This window comes from Sciurus carolinensis, chromosome 14 (genome assembly GCF_902686445.1).
Source record: "Sciurus carolinensis chromosome 14, mSciCar1.2, whole genome shotgun sequence".
NCBI classification, from domain to species: domain Eukaryota; kingdom Metazoa; phylum Chordata; class Mammalia; order Rodentia; family Sciuridae; genus Sciurus; species Sciurus carolinensis.
In genome coordinates, this window is record NC_062226.1 from 6597487 (window position 1) to 6620873 (window position 23387).

Below are 23387 nucleotides of genomic sequence, written 5' to 3' on the forward strand. Positions count from 1 at the left end.
AGCCCTCTTTGATCTTAAGTTGTCCAGGCTGGCTTTAAACTTGAGATCCTCCCATATCATTGGAATTACAGGTGTCCACTACTGCACCCAGCTCTTTATAAAACTCTTAAAGATCATTCCACTATACTTCCCAGAGCCCTACAAAAATGAGAGTGAAGAGGAATTAAGACGGCAAACTCCCAAACTGAGCCTTTTTTAACATTTATTCCCTTTGTGCCATCAGGGTCCCAGAGAATAGGGTGTTTCATTCTGTCCAATGGCTTAAGAATGTCACTTTCATCTACTGTTTCTCAAGAATAGGTTTTGCCAGGCAAGGTGGCACATGCCTGTAATGCCTGAGACTCTGGAGGCTGAGGCAGGAGGATCACAAGTTTAAGACCAACCTCAGCAACTTAGTGAGACCTTGTCTCAAAAAATAAAGGACTGTGGGGGTTGGGGAGATAGCTCAGTTGGTAGAGTGCTTGCCTTGCAAGCATAAGGCCCTGAGTTCGATCCCCAGCACCAAAAAATAAATAAATAAATAAATAAAGGACTGTGGATGTAGCATAGTAGCAGTAGTGAAGTGTTCCTGTGTATGGTCCCTAGTACCAAAAAAAGAAGAATGGATTTTGATAGGGTACAGAAGACAGAACACAAAAGTGACTGAATTTTAAAGATGACACCTGCTAGCGGCAGCATTAAAAAGAAAAGTGTAAGACTCCCCTGTAGTGAGCAATGTGATAAGCACTTTTTTTTTTTTTTTTTTTTTGGTGCTGGGGATTGAACCCAGGGCCTTGTGCTTACAAGGCAAGTCCTCTACCAACTGAGCTATCTCCCCAGCCCTGTGATAAGTACTTTGAATGCACATGTCCAACAGAGAGTCACAGACACCTCTACAGTTAAAAGCTACCATTATTCCTGTTTTACGGACAAGGACAATGAGACTCAGAGGTTAGATGACTCCAGGAGGCAGACTTACTTGGTTCTGAGGACCAGCATGGCACTGTCCCGGCGGTCCTGCCACAGAGCATGCAGGAAGGCAATGGCTGCACGGTGCAGCAGGGGTGGGCACCAGTATCGATCCTGCTGCTGGGAATCAATCAGCTCCAGGACCACATGGAGACAACTCCATTCACCGAGGCTGAATTCCTGCAAGAGGGGATGGGTGGGAATTCAAGTTCCACAGCCACTACAAGCAGCCACGCCTCCCAGAAAGCCACTGCCCAGTCTCACACCAAGTGCAGGCTCACCTTAGAGCCATCGCTGCTGTCTGTCACCTCCAGATTCAGAAACAGTTCTATAAGGCCTGGCTGGGTCTCTACAGCGACTGTGAGAAATTCCAGAATCATGACTTTGATGCGCATGTCCTCGATCTTGCTCTGAAGGCGGGTCAGGAAGGCATCCCGAATGGCAGCTGCATCATTGCCCAGACAGGCATACACTGACATTGGGGCCACCTAGTAGAGACACGATGGCTTACAGCTCTGCTTCCAGAAAAACCTCAATGGGCTTCTGCAGAAGGACATATGGAAACCTCCAGACATGGCAGGGAGAGATGCATACAGACATAAAACTCTCAGATGAGGTCCAACATTTATAGGAGAACAGTAAACATAAAAAAGATGGCTGGGGATGTGGCTCAGAGCTAGAGCACTTAGCTAGTGTATGTGAGGCCTGGGGTTTAATGTCTGGTACCATGTTTAAAAAAAAAAAAAAAAAAAAAAAAGGCTAAACAAATACAAAGTAAAAAAATGAAATCATAGTTTTTTGTCTATCAGATTGGTAAAGAAAAAAAACTGATGAATTCTCTGTGCAAGGATACAAAACTTAGGTGTTAGGTGTATAAACTGTTGAAGGCTAGTCATTCCAAAGTATGTGAAGTGGTAGCTGGGCATGGTGGTGCACTATAATACCAGCTACTAGGGAAGTGGAGGCAGGAGGATCATTAAGTTTGAGGCCACCCTGGGCAACTCAATGAACCCTATCTTAAAATAAAATATAAAAAGGGATGGGGATGTAGTTCAATGGCAGAGCACTTATCTAGCATATGCAAGGCCTGGGTTCAACCTCCAATACCAAAAATTCCAGCATGTACAGAGGAACTCTCTTTTGTATAAAGAACAAAAGTGTACACCAAACACCTATAGTCAATACATATACACAGATAAAAAGAAATCTCAAGTCATTCAATGAACCTGTCCTGCCCAGAGGGATTCTGGAACCAGAAGGTAACTTAATTTTCTGTTACATTTATCTGTAACATTTAAATAAATATTTTACAATGAGCACGTACATCTCGTGCAATTGTGAAAAAAAAATCATAAAAACACACATTTATTTGTGTGTATGAGTGTGTTTGTGTGTCTACATTACTTCAAGTCCAAGTTAGCCAGATGCTTCTCTTGGGAGAGGGCAAGAGTGGTCTGTAGCAGAAAGTGTCCATGTCCTGGGGTTCTGGTTGGCTAAGTGGATCCTACCGTGGCCAGACGTTTCAGCAGTTGAATGGCCAGACGTGGCAAAGCTGGGTCATGTTTATGGTAGATGTACTTGGCTAGAACAGCAATGAGGTTGTTTCCATGGGCACCTGGAGAAGAACAGGAATAGTCAAGTTACCAAAGGCACTTTAATTCAAGCTCTTAGGGAGGCTGGGGTTCCAAAAGGCTAATGTACTTGGGGGACTCTAGCCTTGAGTAAGTGGACGGTCAGTGTGAACCATTCTCTTTTCTTGGAAGCAAAGAAGCAGTCAGGGTATTTTTTTGGGGAGGAGAGGGGGGTGAATACTTTAATTCAATTCATTAATGGCTAAGATATATTTTCAAGAAAATAGGTATTTTTAACAAATAGGTTAGAAAGAGGAATTGCATAGAAACACAAAATATTCGTAAAAATCCCCAAATCATACAATTAGAAAAGATCTTAAACATGACCCAAACAGCTACTGAAAATGAGCAGACCTGGCCAGGTGCAGTGGACACCTATAATCCCAGCCCCTCAGGAGGGTAAGGCAGTAGGACCATGAGTTCGAAGCCAGCCCCAGCAACTCAGTGAGGCATTGTCTCTGAGTAAAATATAAAAAGGGCTGGGGAAGTAGCTCAGTGGTTAAGCACCCCTGGGTTTATTCCCTGGTACCAAAAAGTAAAGTAAAGTAAAAAAGAAAAGAAAAATGAAATGAGGAGACTGGGTCACAAAGGGACTGAACAACTAGCTTAGCATCACAAAGTGCTCAGAGGCAATATTCAACAGTCACCAGGAACTTTCCTCCACATGTAGTCATCCACCTGCTCTTCATGGTGCTTTATAAAGCAGATACTATCACTACCCCAAATTTATAGATGAAAAACCTGAGGTAAAGTTTATTAATAATAACTCAAGACCAGAGAGCTGGCTGGAGTCTGAATTTGGGCCAAGGTGGTCTGACTTGAAGTCCCCATCCTCACTACTATAGGAGACAGAAATGAAGTTATGATTCAGTTTCCTTGTTTCCAAGACTAGGAAAGGAGCTACTATCATCCCCAAATTTCCTCAAGGAATTAATCAGAAAGAGTGTCAATGTCCAGAAACAATGCCTAAAATAGGTTCTTATGGGAGGAAAGTTGCTGACTGGAAGAGAAGTACATACCATGCTGTGTGAGAGCCTGTTCCAGGGGGGACACCACATTAGAAGGAGGTTTCAGTCGAATGACATTGTTGGTGACAGAGAACGCCAGTTTCACAGTCTTGATCAGAAGCTGGCCCTGCCCCTGGCCCTCTGCCCCATCACTAGGTTGCCAAAAGGAAACCAAAGACAATCAGACAACATGAATTCACTTGCACATGTGTTTCATGACTGTGATGCTAACAATGATCCCAGAGTTCAACAGATTCTGAGAAGTAATAATTCCTTTTGCTATGTACCAGTCTACACAGGAACCCCTAGGTTATACAAAGGCTATGCTCTAGGAAAAATAAGGTTGTCTTAAACCACTGCAGACAGGATAGTGGCAGGTGCCTGTCATCCCAGGGACTTGAGAGGCTCAGACAGGAGGATAGCAAGTTTGATGCCTTACTCAGCAACTCAGCAAGGCCCTGTTTCAAAATGAATTTTTTTTAAAAAGAGCTGGGGATGTGGCTCAGTAGTACCCCTGGGTTCAAATCCCAATTAAAAAAAAAAAAAAAGCAAGCTACTGGAAGCCTTAGAATATGAGAGCAATAAAGACAAAAGGGGAAGGTGGTGAGGGTGTCCTACCTTCGAGGCTGAGCAGCCATCACCATGTCAATGGTATCCACACCAATGCCCATGATATTGATAACAGTCTGTCCTGCTTCTGTATACGCCAGACTACAGATGCAAAGAGACTGCAGACTGGGAGTGTGACTGGAAGAGAGAGGTGTTGAGTTACAGGGTATTGCCAAGCTTATCACTGGAAGGGAAGGGTACTGTCCAGCTGGGATAGGGAGGCAGACCCAAGCAACTAGATATATGGAGCCATCAAAACAAGACAGATCCATATGTAGTAGCATGGAAAGAAAGAGCAGGGAATACAATCAGAGGAAAACACCTAGAATACACACTAACAAGAGCCTGTTAACAAGAGCTACCTCTGTGAAGTAGATTCATTTTTTACTGAATGAGAATTTTTCCAATGAACATGTATAACTTTTGTAAAGATCATAAACATGGGGCTGGGGTTGTAGCTCTTGGTAGAGCGCTTGCCTAGTATATAAATAAATGAATAAAATAAAGGCCTATCAACATCTAAAAAATTTTTTAAATAATAAAAAAAGATCATAAATGTGATAAAGTGTATATGTACACGCATGCACACTGCACATCCAAAAAACCTCCCCAAAAAGGAAACCAATTCTGAGCCTCCCAAAAAACCTCCCCATCTCATTCCCACTTCATTTGTTCTCTCTCTACTGGGAGAAATGATAACTGAATCAGCAGAAAGTGATCACAATGTGGAGATTACTAAGCTCTGGGTTCAAGTACTGTGAGTGCTCTGGAAGAAAACCCATGTCTCCCCTTGGTGAGCAGTGCCCTCGGGCAGCCACCCCGTTGTTACCTGTTGTGCAGGTCTGTCTCGTGGCACAGGTTCAGTATTGCATGAATTAGTTCCAGGATCAGGCAACCTAGACTCCAGAAAAGACATGAAAATGATGTGGCCTTGCATGATGGCCATGATCCCACAAAAGGGAGAGAAAGAAGATCTCCAGGGAGCAGAACCGCCCGGGGCTTCCCTAAGCATGCTATCCTTACCGATCTGTTCCCGCACACCATGGGAGTTGTAGCGCCACTTGTGGTAGCTGGGAAGCATCTCCTTCAGCACAAACATCACACAGGGCACCAGGCCTTGGTTCTGGGTACTACCAAGCTGCCCCTGTAGGAAACCATTCTGTGAGGTCCTTCGATGTGGAAGAAGAGTCGTTCATGATTTAACTCCACAAGTACACATGGGCCCAGAGAAAACTTGGGCAAACTTTACCTTTCAGTGAATAACAGAAAAACTCCCTACCTCAATTGAGCCCATGCTGTGGATTTCTAGAACAGAAAAAGTAACTAAAAAGACAATGTGACAATATCACAAAAGGTGCTTATATCAGGGTTGGTGATTTAGTTCAGTTGCAGAAGGTTTGCCAAGTATACATAAGACCTAATCCTATGTCTGGGGGGGTGGGGGGGAGGTGCCTATATAAAGAAGCGGAATAAAGGCTACCTCAACACAGAAGTGAGGGTATCTTAAACATAAAGGATAAAGGATTATCAATGACAAAGAAAGGCAGCTTCACTAACAGGATCAACAGCTGTCCCTCATCGCAATCCCGTCACTGGAATACAAGATCTGACACCCCTGAATTTTTTTGTCCTAACAGTTCCTTATCTTAAAACTGTGACTCTTTATTTACATAGACATCTGCATCTATACATCTCTACACACAACTGTTTCTATGTTCTCAAGCATTCATAGATTCCTACAGGCAGTAAGTGTGCTGAGTGCTTTTCATGTATGATCCTCTTAACCACATGAGGTACATTCCTTTTTTTAGAGAGGTTCTAAGACATTCTGCACTTGCTCAAGGTCATAGAGCTGGTAAGTGATCAAATGTAAACCTAATTCTATTCAACTCCAAAGTCCTTGCTCTTAATCTTATTCCAGCATTTTTCAGTTATGATCTCCTGATTATGAGATCTGCCCATGGTCACAACTCACTTAAAAAAAAAAAAAAAAAAAAAAAGAGAGAGAAAGAAAGAAAGAAAAGGGAACCAGGCACAATAGCACACTCCTGCAAAACCAGAGACTGGGGGGGGTGGTTAGCCTGGGCAACTGAGTGAGACCCTAACTCAAAATAAAAGATAAAAAGGGCTAGGGATGTAGCTTGGTAGTAGACCAACCCTGGGTTCAATCCCCAGTATTACCAAAAAACAAAACAAAACAAAAAAAGGGAAGGAAATGAATACGGAAGATGGGAGTGCCTTTTCTAGCAAACTCTGCACTGTGAACTATGCTCCTGAGACACACACACAGATATAAATCAGGACGTGAAATAAAATGTACTTACTACCCTAGGGTACAGTCAAAATAGCTTGACAGGTACTGCACTACCCTTAAGTTCTACCTTAAGCCTCCTGAGTATTAAATTTAGTCGCATAATTAAGCACCTACTATCATTCAAATATACACGGTAGGTTCTCAAAACACAGAAACTATGGCCATGATAAACTTTAGGACAACTGTTCTGCCTACACACAGCTGACTACAGAAGCAGGCGACAAGGAAACTATTTCAAAACCATAAGACCAGCCCATACCTTGACAAGGGTGGTGATCAGGCGCAGAAAGGCAACAGTGACGCCATACTCGCCTTGGGGCTGTTCACTGTTCATCAGAAGGTTCCCGTACCCCCCAGCATTCATCCCCTCCGCACTGGGAAGACAGAAGCAGAGGAAAAAACTCATGGAGGAATTCCAAGGTTTCCAGTTACTATAACCAAAAGCATTCTCATTACTGTCTAGATGCTCAGGCATAAAATACAAATACGTGCTCTTATGAGGGAAGCAAATCTAGGCAATTTGATACCCAGGACAAACATTAAGAATGTGTTTTATATTGATGTACAATCTCAAGAAGCTTAAAGTGAAAAATCTTATTTGATCAGAGAAACAGCTCTGTCCTAAAGGCAAGAGAGCAGATAGTACGATGGAGCCTGTGGAGGAGTCCTCAGTCCACTGCAAACTAGGGCCCGTGGAACAAGGAAAAGTACAGAGGAGCAGGGGTTAAGAGTGGGACATCAGGGCTGGGGAGATAGCTCAGTTGGTAGAGTGCTTGTCTTGTATGCCCAAGGCCCTGGGTTCGATCCCCAGCACCACAAAAAAAAAAAAAAAAAAAAAGAGTGGGACATCAGGGACATCAGGGCCTGGGGTGTGAGGTGCTTGCACAGAATGGAGTGGCCCTGGGTTTGATCCCCAGCACTGCAGAAAAAGGGAACAGGGGACATCAAGTCTCTGAATCGAGAAACCTCGGGATTCACTCAGCTGGAAAGTAGATTTCCACATACATGTAGTCATAGCTGGATGAGAAATCTCTCTCTCTCAGGTTTTAAAAACTGGGAACAATCTGTGTCCTTAGGCAGCTCTGTGTTCCCCGTCCCCTCATCTCCTGCAGTTTGTTCTAACACAACCTCAGGTCTGAGGGCTAAATAGGAGTATATAGAATATGTGGATAGAAAATCTTCTTTAAAACTAATAAAGCTAGGCTGGACCTGAACCAAGAACAGTTCGCACTAGTGAACAAAGTCCACCAATCCAGAACCCGACCCACCTAATCATCTGACTCATGTTGGAGACAGGATGGGCCACAAATGGTAAAAAACCTGTGTGACGAAGATCAGTCCAGACCTGAGAAGGGAAAAGAAGAGTTAAGTGTATTTATCTCCAGGTACATGCCAAGTGTGACACTGCTTGACTGTCAGGAAGACTTGGTATCTCACCTTTGCTGGATTCCGGGCAGCCAACACCGTCAAGCAATTGACACAAGAGGCAATGACATCCACAGGTGGGGAGATCACTGTTGTCAACCTGGTTAGAGAACGGTGCACTGCACTCAGTAAGATGAATAACACAACTGGTTCTATCACACATTATCTTCCGGTTCTCTCCCCGAGTCCCTGCTGTCGGCGGGGCTATAGAAATAGAAAAGCCCTCTGTTGGAGACAGATCTCCGCCAGGTTTTCCAGTAGGGAACACGTGTGGACTTTAACCCAGAGGGTGTGTGGCTGGGCTCCTGGACCCCAGGAGAATAACCACATGAGCTCAGCCAGGCAGCTGAATGCTTGCCATGAAGGACTCACCGCTGCAGCAGCATGTAGACGCGGGACGTGATGGGCAGGAGCCAGTCTGCTATGGACAGGTCTGTGCTGATAACCTTGTGGACCAAATCAATGATGGGTTTGACCCTCTGGCAGTGCTGAATCACATCTGAGGGGAAAAACAGCCTATAACCTCACAGCAAACAACTTTGTAATATCACTGGATGGTGTCTGATACTCAGATAAACAAATCGGACAAAGCCCAACCTTGATAAGCTCTGAATTTTATCTTGAAATTCCAAATCCTCCAAGCCTGTCCACTTTCCCCCATAGAATGGCTCCTATGATGACCATACCTGCAGTTGAAACAACATGAAGCAGCATTTCGATCTCACAGGTAAAAAGGGTCCAGCTGCTATAGGAGTATTCCCAACGCACCAGGTAAGCCCTGTCATCCAGCATTACTTGGCCCACAGTGCCTTGAGGTATTCGAAGGTTGGTCTGACCCCCTAAGGAAGGAAGAAGAGACCCTTCTAATATCTCAAGACAAATAAGAGGAGTCAACTCCTGTACCAGACAACAACATTTAAACACAGAGATTTAGACTCTCGTCTTAGTACCTAACATTCCTACACTTTTTCCACTAAGAAGAATAAAAACCCTCATCATTGGAAAAGTAATTCTTCCCATGTCTGAAAACTTGCTGTATGCCAAGCAGTTTCCATCTCAATGACTACAGGAGAGTAAGCTGTGGCAACCCATGCCTGGATCCTAGCACGCCACCGGAGACACCAGTTAGAGCAGAAGCTGTGCCCTCTCTGCATATCCTCCTTGAGCACCTGGGACATGTGCTCAAGAACAATGACTGCTCACGCTTACACGTTCACTACCAGCAAGAAAACGACTGTCACCAGGCGCAGCAACTCAGGAAGCTGAGACAGGAGAATTCCAAGTTCAAGGCCAACGTCAACAACTTAGCAAGACCCTCTCTCATAAATAAAAAGGGCTGGGGAAGTCATTCAGTGGTAAAGCACCCCTAAGTTCAATCCCCAGGCAAGAAAGGAAGGAAGGAAAAGAAAATGTTAACAACCTTTTTAAAACCATGGTAAAATACCCAAGATCAAATTCCCATCTTAAAGCTCAGCGGCACTCAGGACAGTCACACTGTGGTGCAGCCAACACGCATCCACCACCAATCTTACCTTCTGCATCTCGCACTGCTGAAGCTACACCAGTTCACCATTCTCTCCATCTCTTGGCCCCTGACAACCAACACTGCACTCTGTTTCTGAATGTGATGACTAAGTACCTCGTGAGAAGAATCAGACAGTAACTGTTCTTTGTGACTGGCTTATTTCACTTAAGCAAAATGCCTTCAAGGTTCATCCATGTTACAGTATCTGACAAGATTTCCTCTTTTCAGCAGCGGGGGGATAGAGCTAGGGTTCAAATCCAGGGCCTCGCACGTGCCAGGTGGGTACTCTACCACTGAACTATACCAGGCACAATTTTCCTTTATTAGAAGAATGAATAATGTTCCATTGTACGTACATCCCACACTTTGTTTATTCATTTCATCTGCTATTGGGTAACTACTAAAAAAAAAAAAAAAAAAAAAAAAATTTATATATATCCTTTGACCCAACCATCCTATTTGGGTGATTCTATCTACTAAAAATGAACATCAACATAATAAGGATGTATATGCATCCAAAGCAATATTATTTCTAATGGCAAAACCCTGACACAGTCTAAATGTCCTGTTTACAAGAGAAAGATAAAACGTTTTGAAACATCGAGGATAGATATGCGGCTCCTAAGAAGAATGAGTCAGATGTTGGGATGCAGCTCAGTGGAAAAACATGTGCTTAGTATGTGCAAGGCCTTGGTTCAATCCCCAGAACAACAACAACAACAACAATGAGAAGTCGTAGTAGCAGTAACAGCAGCAGTCACAGTCATACATAAGAAAACCAAGCCAGGTGTGGTGTTGCACACCTGTAATCCCAGCAGCTTGGGAGGCTGAGGCAGGAGGATCGCAAGTTCAAAGTCAGCCTCATCAACTTAGCAAGGTCCTAAGAAACTTGGTGAGACCCTGTCTCAAAATAAAAAACAAAAAAAGGTAGGGGGTTGGGTTGTAGCCCAGGGGTTAGCACCAGTGGGTTAAATCCCCAGTACCAAGGGGAAAAAAACCAACTTGTAGATGAGTTTGTTGAAGTAGAAGAAATATGTGAAAGAATATACATCAAATTCTTAACAGTGATTGTCTGATGAAGATGGGGTGGAAATGAGATTGACTTTTTAAAACAGAACTCTGCATTGTTTACCTTGCTACAACGAACATGCAGTATTTTTTTGGGGGGTGGATACTAGGAATTGAACCCAGGGGCACTCTAACCACTGAACCACATCCCCAGCCCTATTTTGTATTTTATTTAGAGACAGGGTCTCACTGAGTTGCTGTTGCTGAGGCTAGCTTTGAACTCTTGATCCTCCTACCTCAGTCTCCCAAGCTGCTGGATTACAGGCGCATACCACTGTGCTCGGCGAACACGCATTTTCTAAGTAAAACAATTTAATGACGTAAAACAGTTAATTACAAAGACCAGAAACTGGGCCGGAGATGTAGCTCAGCAGTAGAGTGCATGAGGCCCTGAGTCTATCCCCAGTATCACAAGAGAGAGGGAAAGGGAGAGAGGGAGAGGGAGAGAGAGAGAGAGGAGAGAGAGAGAGAGAGAGAGAGAGAGAGAGAGAGAGAGAGAGAGGAGGGAGGGGAACTAAGCATTTATCAGGACTCAACAAACACAGTGAGAAGACCAAGAGCTGCCTTACAGGTACCTCTCACAAAAGGGTCAAACCAGCAGTAAGGAGGCTAAGGAAGGCTGTTACGAGAAGGCCATGGCACCAGGGGTCTCACTCTTACCCAGAGGATACAGGAGTTTGGGCATTTGCCTTCTCCAAAGAGTTCCATCTTCATGGGAGATAACATCATGGGGTTTGTGCTTATACAGCTCATTGTAGAAAGACATCTTATCCAGGAAACTATACACCTGGCAAAGTGCAGAAAGAAACCCAATCACACATTTACCTACAGGACATTCAAGGGGGTCCCAAGTCTGTTCCCTCAATGAGACTGCATATGCTGGTCCTCAAACTTCTTCCCAGTCCACCACCGTAGGTCATCTTGGAATTGCCTTCTGTTTTCCTACCTAATCTCCACTCAAATTCTCCCCTCTCTCCACAGAGACAGTTACCTCTCCTGAACAGTTATCTCCCATTCTATTTAGGGAGCTAACTGAACAACTTACCTTTTTGGCAGTGGACTTCCCTGATACCAAGGCTCGGAGCAATTGCAGGAGTGGGGAAAGGAGATGGGGGAACATTCCACATACGCTGTCCAGAATGATCCCAAGACCAGAAGTTGGTTCCTGCAGTGGAAGGGGAGAAGTCACGGTTCTTCAGAACAGCCCGATAATCTTCAGAAAATCTAGAAGCAATACTTCCCTTAAACCGACATCATCCTTTTCTAATAATCTAAGACTTTCATGTTTCCACTGAAAAGACAACATTCAGTTGGGATTTGATTTAAATGAGATCTGAAAAGCAACTGTTAAGGCAATCCAGTGATCTCTTCTTCCTGGCCCCCCTTTCTATGGGAAGACAACCTTGTTTCTTAGTACAATATTTCCACTGAAGTGGAAACTACCCTAAAACGTGTCAGCAGCTAGCCCCACACACAATCAACAAATGCTCCATCGACACAGGGATAATGCTGGTATCTGTAAGAGTAAATAGCAACTCAGGAGAAAGAGAATAATACATATAGGCAGATCAGTCTGGCGTTGGTACAAGGTTTGAAAACAGACTTATTCATCAGTTGGACTCTGAAGTTTGAGGTCACTGTCAATACTAACATCAAGTGCTGGTGAAAAATCTTTCTCTCCAAATGCTCAAACCAACCACAACACTGACAGCTTGGGAAGATCTAGTTACAACCCTCCAAGTATTTTCAAGAGTTGCAGGAATCGGGCTGGGGTGGTGGCTCAGTGGTAGCATGCTTGCCTAGCACGTGCAAGGCCCTGGATTTGATCCTTAGCACCACACAAAAATAAAATAAAGGTATTAAAAAAAAAAAAAAAAAAAAAAAAAAAAAAAAAAAAGAGTTGCAGGAATCATCAGGAGGTCGAGGTAGGAGGACTGCAAGTCCAAAGCCAGACTTGGCAACTTAGTGAGGCCCTTGGCAACCGAGCAAGTCCCTGCCTCAAAATAAAAAATAAAAAGGGCTGGGGATGTGACTCAGTGGTGAAGTACCTCTGGGTTCAATTCCTGATACCAAAATAAACAAAAAAAAAAAGTTGCAGGACTCCAAGTCAAATGCAAAGTGTGGAGCATACACCTGCAGTTCCAGTGACTCAGGAGGTTGAGACAGGAGGATCACAAGTCTGAGGCCAGACTGGGCAACCTAGCAAAACCTGGTCTCAAAGAATAAATTTTTAAAAAAAGGACTGGGGATGTAACTCAGTGGTCGAGAAGCCTCAGGTTCAAATACCAGTGTGTATACACATACACACGTGTACACACACACACACACACACACACACACACAGAGAGAAAAGTTTTAGGAATCCTGGTGGCTAAGAGACTGTCAATATGAAAAAAGACATGGTGATGACATACTGGCTAATGATTTGGGCTACAGGCTCAAGTCAGAGGAACTAGGTCCTCACTGTATCTTTCTGGCTGTGTGACCTTGGTCAAATCACTTTATATCTCTAGGCATCGCATTTCATCATACACTATACGGCATCAATAACAGTATCTACTTCACAGATTTTTATGACAATTAAATAGAAAACACACAAAAGCTAAATATAAAGTCTATCACAAAATGTCTGATAAATCCTTTTGCTCCAGAGCAATGTCACGGTATGACTCCCTCCAACATACTTACTGTTCCCCAGAACAGTTCTGGAAGAGAAGGATCTGCCAGGACTTCACACGCTGTATCAATTACATCCTGTTGGGGGAGGGGAGAAAATGGTTCCTTTTCCCTGGTGGAACTAGTGTTTTTTATCTGTATTCTGTTGACATAAAAACATCAATAAATATCTCCACGTAACCTGTCACAAAAAACTTTGGGTTTAAAGAGTAAGATTAAACCCTGTCCAGAGTGCATATTCTATCTGCTGTATCTGCTGCGTTAAACAAATTCACCTCTCTGAACTTCAAATGCACATTTGTAAAATGGGGAAAATAAAAGCTCACAGTACTATTGCAGTGTAAGGAATAAGGCAAGTGAACTGTAAATTCAAAACTAGTACATAAGTAAGGTATTACTAGGCTCACCTTTACTTTGCTCCTAACAGGGCAAGGACAATGTCTTGCCAGGCGCGGTGGTGCACGCCTGTAATCCCAGTGGCTCAGGAGGCTGAGGCAGGAGGATCGCAAGTTCAAAGCCAACCTCAGCAACTTAGCGAGGCCCTATGCAACTTAGTGAGACCCTGTCTCAAAATAAAATATAGAAAGGACTGGGGATGTGGCTCAGTGGTTAAGCGCCCATGGGTTCAATCCCCAGTACCAAAAAAACCCCAACAATGTCTTTTTAATATCTTTATCCTCAGCATCTACCACAGAGTTAAACATATGCTGGGCAACTAATAAACGTTTACAGAGTGATTTTTTTTTTTTAATCCGACCACCAGAACTCCTACAACATGTTAATATCTATTCTCCAAGCATGAGATAGGGTCCAGTGTGATTGGAATTTTCCTAAAGTGTGCAGAGCTTGTTCTATGCTTGGGAAATTGAGTCTCTGATTAGTACCAATCTCATTTTTCTGCAATGATAAAGACATTTCTACCAGTTTACAAAACAAGTGACTGATTATTGAAAATGAATACAATGATTTAGTTTTAAGGATACTCATCAAATATCACTTCCCACTAAAAAGAACAAGAGCTTCTTGGAAAGCAGATTCTAGGTCTGACACTAGAATCCTACACAATAATCCTATAATATCTTGTCATACCAGTAAGCAATAGAGATGTTGCTATCAATACAGATAAGGCGGCTGGGGCTGTACCACAGTGAATGGTAGTGTGCTTGCCTAGAATGTGTGAGGCACTGAGTTCAATTCTCAGCACCACATAAAAATAAATGAATAAAATAAAAGGTATTATATCCATCAATAACTAAAAAAAAAAAAAAAAAAAATTGAATTTAGAAAACTGATATGGGCAGTGTCAAATGGATTCAGAAGGCAATTTGAAAAAGGTACTACTGATCAAAGATGGGGCAATCTCAGTCTAAGAATAATTACTGCAATGGGGCTAGTGGGGCTGGGGTTGTGGCTCAGTGGTAGAGTGCTTGCCTAGCACACATGAAGCACTGGGTTCAACCCTCAAGCACCACATAAAAAATAAATAAAGGTATTATGAAAAACAAAACAAAACACAGCTAGTATGTTTAAATCTATGAGCTCACATGATATGGTAAAAAACAAAACAAAACAAAACAAAACAAAACAAAGAAAACAACAGAAAAACCCACTAGATACCTTGGAAGGCTGCTCGAGAAAACTGGTAAATACAAGAAAAGAATCAGGTATGCAAAGTAGTTTATACCAAACTACCAAATAGTTGATGAACAGAAATGTTTCAACAAAGGAAAGGCAGAATTAAAGTGCCATTTTGCAATTTGCATTTCTAATAAACCACATCATAGGGATGCAATCAGCAAAATCCAGGAAATGGGGTAGTCACCCAGGAACAATGTTGGAATCAACAACAAAACTGTCAGCACCAATGAAAAGAAAGGCAATTTACAGATCAACACTGTCCATCATGACTATATACGATGGAAGGATCTATGTATGCTGTGCTTTCAAATACGGAGGTCACTAACCAGAAATAACAATCAAAGCACTTGAAATGAGGCCAATGATGCTGAACACCTGAGTTTTCAATTTCAATTATTTAAAATTAAAAAGCCACATGTGGCTTGTGGCCACTTTAATGGGCAGCACAGTCACTGAGTAAGATAAGTTTAAAAGACTTACCAACCTATTACACCAATTGGACCTTATTTAGATTCCAATACGAATAAATTTATGTACAATTAATGACACATATAAGACAACTGGAAATTTGAACCTGGACTTCATATTTGAAGATACTGGGTGTTTTTGTTTTTGGGTTTTTTAGTGTGGTAACAGTTGGAAAGTTAAGTTTTACTGAAATATTCATAAATGATATGAAATACTGTATCTGGAATTTGCTTCAAAATGATTTAAGAAGGGAAGGGGCAGAAATGAAATAAAATCAGCACTGAGCAGATAAATATTGGAAGTTGGTGATGGGATCATAAAGGTTAATTATACAACTTTTTCTACTTTAGTACAAGTTGAAATGTATCATTTAAAAAGAATGTTGAATTTTTATTAAAATGAAGAATATTTATTTATTGTAATCCCAGTGACTCTGGTGACTGAGGCTAGAGGATTGCAACTTTGAGGCCAGTCTCAGCAACTTAGCAAAATCCTATCTCAAAATAAAAAATAAAAAAGTCTGGGGGTGTGGTTTAGTGGATAAGCACCCCTGGGTTTAATCCCCAGTGCCAACAAACAAAAACAACCCTAGGTATCTGGGATAGATGAACTACAGAATAAAAAAATGTGGTCACAAAATAGTATACATTTGGCTCTCCCTATCTATGGTTACACAACTGCAGATTCAACCAACCACAGATCAAAACTATTTGAGAAAAAAATGCATCCATACTGAACATTTACTCCCTAAATAAGAGAGCATAATAACTATTTACATAGTATTGTAAGTAATCTAGAGATGACTTAAAGTATACTAGAAGATGTGCATCAGTGGATTTTAATATCCTCAGGGGTTCCTGAAACCAATCTCCCAGGGATACCAAAATATGACTGTATACATTATGATTCCATTTCTAAAAAAAAAATTATTATATTTTTTTGTACGTGTGGATAGAAAACAGAAAGGAATATATCAAAATGTTAATAGAAGTTAACCTGTGTGATCAGATTACATTTTTCTTTTTATTAGCATTTTCTTTTTTCTCTACAATTAACATACATCACTCATATAAAAATAAATGAATATAGCTGGGCAGTGGCACATGCCTGTAATCCCAGCAACTCAGGAGGCTGAAGCAGGAGAACTGCAAGTTCAAAGTCAGCCTCAGCAACTTAGCAAGTCTGTCTCAAAATAAAAAATAAAAAGGGCTGGGGACCTGGCTCAGTGGTTAAGCGCCCTTGGGTTCAAACCCCTGTACCAAAAAAATTAAAAGAAAAAAAAAAAAAAAGGATATAAACAGTAATGAACAAATTAACATGTGAAAAACGCAATGTAAGCTCTGAAGAGGGTGCTGTGGCTGTGGGGATCTGACTGATCAGGTGGGCAGGGCAGAGCCTCAGGAAAGCAGACACTGACCTGCTGATTGCCCAGCGTGTGCAGCTCCAGTGAGGTCAGAACGAAGGAGAGGAGGCCGTGGACACACATGCAGGCAGTACTTGTGGTACACTGCAAAGGCAAGGGAGTTGGTGAATTCCAAACAGCACAACTCCTTCCCAGACTCAGCATAATTCCATTGTGTTAATAAAGTCCTTGTAAACAAATGGGAAGGGAATCTGAAAGTTTCACAATTTTCCTAATTCAGTTATAAGATCAGGAAGACTATGGGAGAAACAAGAAAAGTAGGAATCACATTACAACAGCCAAGAATAAAATCAAAAGAACTATTTTCAAAGCGATCAAAGTTTATATGAGGGGCTGGGGAGATAGCTCAGTTGGTAGAGTGCTTGCCTTGCATGCACAAGGCCCTGGGTTTGATCCCCAGCACCACAAAAAAAAAAAAAAAAGTTTATATGGGAAAGGGGGGCTAGGGAAGAATAAAGTTACTTTGGATTAGGCAGAGGGGAGTAAAGGGAGGGGAGCGGGCACAGGGATAGGAAGGATACCGGAATGAATAGAATGTTATTACCCTACGCGCATCAATGACTACATGACTGGTGTGATCCTACATCATGTACATCAGAAGAATGAGAAGTTAAACTCCATTTATGTGTGATGTGTCAAAGTGCACTCTACTGTCATGTACAGCTAATTAGAGCAACAACAGCAAAAATAAAAAAAATAAATAAAAAGTTTATATGGGGAAAAAGAAAACCAAATCCAGTCTAATGACACCCAGCCTGAACTGCCACCATTAATCAGCCAACACCAGCCAGCGGGATCTGTTGGCTGAAGTTTGCTTTATTTACTTTTAATAAAGCATGTTTTAGAAAAGTTTCGGGTTCACATCACAGAGTCCCTTTACTGTACTATGAATCCACCTACTCAGCCTATTCATCCCCTCTCTACCAACCAACCCCTGGCCACCACTGTTCCTTCTACTGTCTCCAGAGTTTTGAATTCTCCAGCATGTCTTACTCAGAATCATAACACTATGGAGCCTTTTCAAACTGCTTCTTTTACTTAGTAATATGCACTAAAGGTTCCTCCCATAGTTTGAAAATTCATTTCTTTTTAGTACTGAATGATATTCATTGTCTGGATTTGCCACAGTTTATTTATACCTACTGAAGGACATTATTGCTGTCTCCAAATTCTGTCAATTACGAATAAAGTTATAAACATCTGTGTGCAGTTTTTTGGGCGGCCATTAGTCCTCTATTCCTTTTGAGTACATACCAAGGAGCCTAACTGCTGAATCTAAAGTTTCATTTTTTTATTTGTTCATTTTATTTTTTGTGGTTCTGGGGATCCACTTGCTAGGCAAGTGTTCTACCACTGAGCTATCTACATTTTAGTACATTAAAAAAGCTATGTGAGCCGTGTCACTCAAAATAAGCCCCAACACAAGGCTCCAGAGAGTTTCCAATTCACCCTGGTCCAGCTGAATAAGTAAGACCCCAGAAGGAAATACCCAGTTAAAAATGGCCCAATCTGTCTTCTAACACATTTTACTGGCAAAGAGTCAGACAGTGAGTTTGAACTATCCACCACTTACTGACCATTGTTTTGGGCAATTTCCTAATGTGTAAAATAAAACAAAGTGAGAAGGTGCTGACAGTGACAGTAAACGCTCTATAAAGGTTAGTCACATTTTCACTATCACCCACTTCACGATTAGGATGCTTACTAGGTTCTGCCCTGCTCTTGCCTCTCACCCTCAATCAACAATCTTGGACTCACATCATTGCCCCCACTGGCAAGGGACCGCAGCAGTCTGGTCAAGTACTGAAATACATTGAGCTGGATGGCTGTGCCTCCTATCTTCCGGACCACACTGCTTGTCTCTTCTGGGTTTAGGGTGTGACGGAGGAGAGCCCAGGCCAAAAGCACTGGGGCATGATGCAGAATGTCCCCAAAGGTCAACATCAAGTGGTCCATATCCTAATGTAAGGAGAAAACACATCTGTGTCTCTGAAGATAAAGAGTCAAGTTCAATAAGCCTTTCATTCATCCAGATAGGCCTTGTTCTCCAATTCTGATATTTCATTATTCTTAAAGCCCACCTACACCTCACTAATAAGTGCCTCAGTGTTCCCTTTACCCACAGGTTTTTTTCACTGATTAAGTAGTCTTAATTTAAAACTATAAAACACATGCTCAAATGAAAATTCTAAAAATTTCATTACCTTGATTCTTCTTCCTAATTTTGTTTTTCTGGTAAAGACTGAACCCAAGGCCTTGTATGTGATAGGGAAATGCTCTACTGGTAAGCTATATCCCCAGCTCTTTCTTTTTTATTTTGGTACAGCATCTCATTAATTTGCTGAGGCTGGCCTCAAACTTGTAATCCTCCTACCTCGGCCTCCCAAATCACTGGGACTACAGGTGTGCACCACCACACCCAGTTCATTTTCTACCTTTTGAACTATCTCATCTCAATGTTCACCCCTTTTCCTTTTTCACAGACCCCCCAAAATACAGACTATCCCCAAGTTTTGTCTTTGGACATCTTTTGTTCTTGTACCATCTCCATGAATGACTCTCCTTGCTCCACAAATTCAACCGTCACTTCTGCAAGGATGAACAAAAAAATTAGACTTCTTCCAAACCTAATGATCTATTTAATAACATGGAACCTTAAATTCCACATTGCTGAAAATTTTCCACAGCAGGATAGTTCAGTGTTGAAGAACACACTGCTAACTACAAAGCATCTGAAAGGAGAAGAGTAGTTCTTCCAAGCTCACCTGACAAATAAGCCCGTCCTGAGCAAACTGGTGTAGTTCTCTCCTGTCATCCAAAGCACACTTATGCAGGGACTCAATATCCATGCCTTCCACCAGGATGAGGGCACTGAAATAGCTGGAAAGAAAAATGATACCAGTCTCATGTGCTGCTCTGAAGCTCACTATAGACCAGGTGACACGTAAGACACTTCACTATCAAAATCATTACTAAGTTACTTAACATTCTTTTCCCACATAAATCTAGAATGTATTTTATACTTCCAGGACATTCAACATGTCCAGTCACACTTCAAGTATCTGGTAGTCATATGCATCTGTGTCCACCATACTGGGCGGCACAGACCAAAGGTTCCTACAGCCACCACTTACACCTAACTCTGGTAAGCCATCTTATTTCTCAAGCATTAGTCTTTGCTCACAGAGGGAATAGGCCTCAAAATGTGGCTATGTCCTTGGCCATCAGCGGAGAAAAAACGAGAAATTCAAAGTCAACAGATGATGGCCTCAAAGAGAGCAGAGAAATGCCTAAGCCATATCACTGATTTCTTAACATTTGATAATGTCTATCCTGTAACGGTGGCTCAACAACTGTTTGCTGGATGAATAGATGAACTTCTTAAATAAGACAAAAATAAAAGATGGTAATACTTTCAAGAACACGTCCCCCTCAGGCCAGTCTTCACCTCCTGTATGAATAGAGCAAGTCCGTACACCCATCTATCTCTCCACTAATGAGACGAAACACCCACTGTCACCTCGCTTACATACAGAACCCCCACGCATCAATGCTGTAAACACTGCAGAAGTCCTGTGACAGTCAATTCACTCAGACTTACCCAATCCGATCTACAAAAGGATCCATGGTCTCATCTACTAAGTGCCGATTAGTCTGCCTACTACCAAATCCTTGCTCTTTAAACATCTTGGTCAACACTAGTAGGTCACTGGGTGCCATTTCAAAGTATGCGTAGTAAAGGAAAATAATTTCTAGCAGCATGGACTGTTCCCGAAGGCACTGAACAAACCAGCGTGATACCTGGCGCTCAGTCTGCACAACCAAGGAAGAAAAAAATGGGAAAGTGAAATTAAAGACCTACTTTATTTTTTAATTTATTACATAATATATGCACATTGTAGAATATTCAAAAAGTATAAGAAAGTGAAAACAAGGTGTCCCTCCCTACATGTCTATTGCCTAGTATCCAGATCTCTGCCAAGAAGCAGCCAGCGTCACTTCTGTTTCCTTCCAGCAATATGCCATATATCCAGTCACTCATTCTCTAGTCTAGCTTTAATCCAAATTGTGTGTGTTTGTGTGTAAAGTATACATAACATTCCCTGCTCCCTGGTACTGAACCCAGGGGAATTTTACCACTGAGCTACATTTGAGCCCTTTTCTATTTTAAGACAGGGCCTTATTTTTTATTTTTATTTTTTGGTGGTGCTGGGGATTGAACCCAGGGCCTTGCACTCTACCCACTGAGCTATCTCCCCAGCCCCAGGGCATCATGAAGTAGGTTACAGAGGCTGGCACTGAACTTGTGACACTCCTGTCTCAGACCCCCAAACAGCTGGGATTACAGGTAAGTGTCACTGCATCTAGTTCAAACAAGTAACATACTACATAAACTATTTGGCACCTTACCTTTTTCACTTAACAATATATCTTAAGATTATTTCCTATGGTAGTATATTAAGAACTTTTTAAAAAATATTTTTTAGTTGTCAATGGATCTTTATTCATTTATTTATATGCGGTTCCTCACACCTGTAAGACAAGTGTTCTACCACTGAGCTACAACCCCAGTCCTATTAAGAACTTTTGTTTTTCACTACTTTTTAGAGTTATATAGTAATCAATCATGTTGACATGTCATAGTCTATTCAAAAGTGTCCTTATTTTTATTACTGCATAATATTCCACTACAAAGGTCATAATTCATTTTGCCCAGATCACCTGGAAGGGCACTTAGTCAACAGGATTTTTTGGCTAATAAAACCATGCTGTATGACAACACAACTCGGCAACACACAGAGCTGAACCACACTGAGCTGGTGGATGTCTATAAACCATCCTCTTCAACCACTGCCAGATAAGCATTCCTTCAGCTGACCCTGCTACACTCACCAGGAAAGATCACATGGGCCATAAGCTGTAGGACAATGAATGTGAAAAGACTACAAGGATACAGAATGTGTTCTCTGAAAATAACAGAATCAAATGAAAAGCTATGAACAGTAAGTAAAATATCTAAGAAAAACATTTGATACTTAAAACAACATACTTCTAAATACTACATTCATAGCTTAAATTTTTCTTTTTATCATGGATTCATCTAGATATTCATTTGGCAAAAAGTATGAAGAAAGAGATATGGCTTAATTTTTCTCCAGATTGAGTAGTTCCAACATCCTTTATTAAATAATCTAATGTTTTCCCACTGATTTGAAATCTCATTTTAATTACTCACAAATTTCCTACTAGTATCTGAATCTATATCTAGAATTTCTATTATTATTATTATTATTATTATTGTTATTATTATTACTTTTGTATGTGTGGTGCTGGGATTTAACCCAGGGCTTTGTGCATGCAAAGCAAGCACTCTACCAACTGAGCCAGATCCCCAGCCCTAGTCTCCCTTTTTAAATATAAATTTTATTTTTTTATTTCTTATTTGTTCTTTTTAGTTATACATGACAATAGAATGTAATTTGACATATCATACATGCACAGACTGTAACTTCCCATTTTTGTGGATGTACATGATGTGGAGTTTCATTGGTCATGTATTAAGAGCACAGGAAAGTTATGTCAGCTTCATTCACTGTCTTTCCTATCCCTGTCCCCCTCCCTTCCCTTCATTCCCCTTTGTCTAATCCAGTGAACTTCTATCCCACCCCATTGTGAATTAGATCTGCATATCAGAAGAACATTCAGCCTTTGTTTTTGGGGGACTGGCTTATTTCATTTAGCTTGATAGCCTCCAGTTCCATCTATTTACTGGCAAACGCCATAATTTCATTCTTCTTTATGACTGAGGAATATTCCACTGTGTATATGTACCATATTTTCTTTATCCATTCACCTGTTGAAGGGCACCTAGGTTGGTTCCACAGTTTGGCTATTGTGAATTGAGCTGTTATAAAAACTGATGTGGTCACATCACTATAGTATGCTGATTTTAAGTCCTTGGGGTATACACCAAGGAGTGGGATAACTGGGTCAAATGGTGGTTCCATAATATGAATTCTATAATTAGTTTTTCCAGTTCCAGAAAAAAGGCAGAACAAACACTAGTATTTCTTTTTTTCTGGGATTGCATTGAAGTTAAAGGTTAATATAGGATGAACCGAAATTTTTATAGTACTGAGTCTTTATAATCAAAAAAGTGGTCTTTCAATTTTGTTTTCTTTTAATTAACACCCTTTATAGCATTTTAAAGTTTCTCTTCATTTTGATTTTGGACTGCTTATTTCTGGGAATTTTATGCTTTTATTACTATTTTATGCTTTTGCTTGCAAACTTTCTGGAGAGACAGAAATGTTCTGTAATTTATAGTTTAAGTGGGCCTTTTTCTCCCATTAAATATTTTAAATAGTTAATGTTTTTGTTGACAGGTTTTAATAAAAATGTTTTCTCTTCAAAACAAAAGGTCACAAAATGGTGGTGCATGCCTGTAATCCCAGTGGTGTGGGAGGCTGAGGCAGGAGGATCACAGGTTCAAAGCCAGCCTCAGTATCTTAATGAGGCCCCAAACAATTCAGCAATACCCTAGCTTTAAAAAAAAAAAAAAAAAAAAAAAAAAAAGGTGGCTCAGGATGTGGCTTGGGCTTGGTGGTTAAGCACACCTGGATTCAATTCCTAGTAGCAAAAAAACCAAACAAAC

General features: G+C 41.4%; 1 protein-coding gene across 1 annotated transcript in view; it reads right to left on the reverse strand.

The window, feature by feature from the left end:
• Nup188 (nucleoporin 188) overlaps positions 1-23387 on the reverse strand; it is a 50408-nt gene that overhangs the window by 10428 nt on the left and 16593 nt on the right. The window contains exons 9-27 of the mRNA XM_047524057.1: positions 20334-20545; positions 19498-19612; positions 18491-18691; positions 16727-16816; positions 13216-13281; positions 11573-11692; positions 11188-11314; positions 8621-8773; positions 8307-8433; positions 7947-8034; positions 7778-7854; positions 6769-6883; positions 5219-5339; positions 5025-5091; positions 4205-4333; positions 3599-3738; positions 2457-2563; positions 1230-1436; positions 959-1128 (exon numbers count right to left, since the gene is read on the reverse strand). Of these exons, the coding sequence (XP_047380013.1) occupies positions 959-1128; positions 1230-1436; positions 2457-2563; positions 3599-3738; positions 4205-4333; positions 5025-5091; positions 5219-5339; positions 6769-6883; positions 7778-7854; positions 7947-8034; positions 8307-8433; positions 8621-8773; positions 11188-11314; positions 11573-11692; positions 13216-13281; positions 16727-16816; positions 18491-18691; positions 19498-19612; positions 20334-20545 (2432 nt within the window). The remainder of the gene's footprint in view (positions 1-958; positions 1129-1229; positions 1437-2456; positions 2564-3598; positions 3739-4204; positions 4334-5024; positions 5092-5218; positions 5340-6768; positions 6884-7777; positions 7855-7946; positions 8035-8306; positions 8434-8620; positions 8774-11187; positions 11315-11572; positions 11693-13215; positions 13282-16726; positions 16817-18490; positions 18692-19497; positions 19613-20333; positions 20546-23387) is intronic.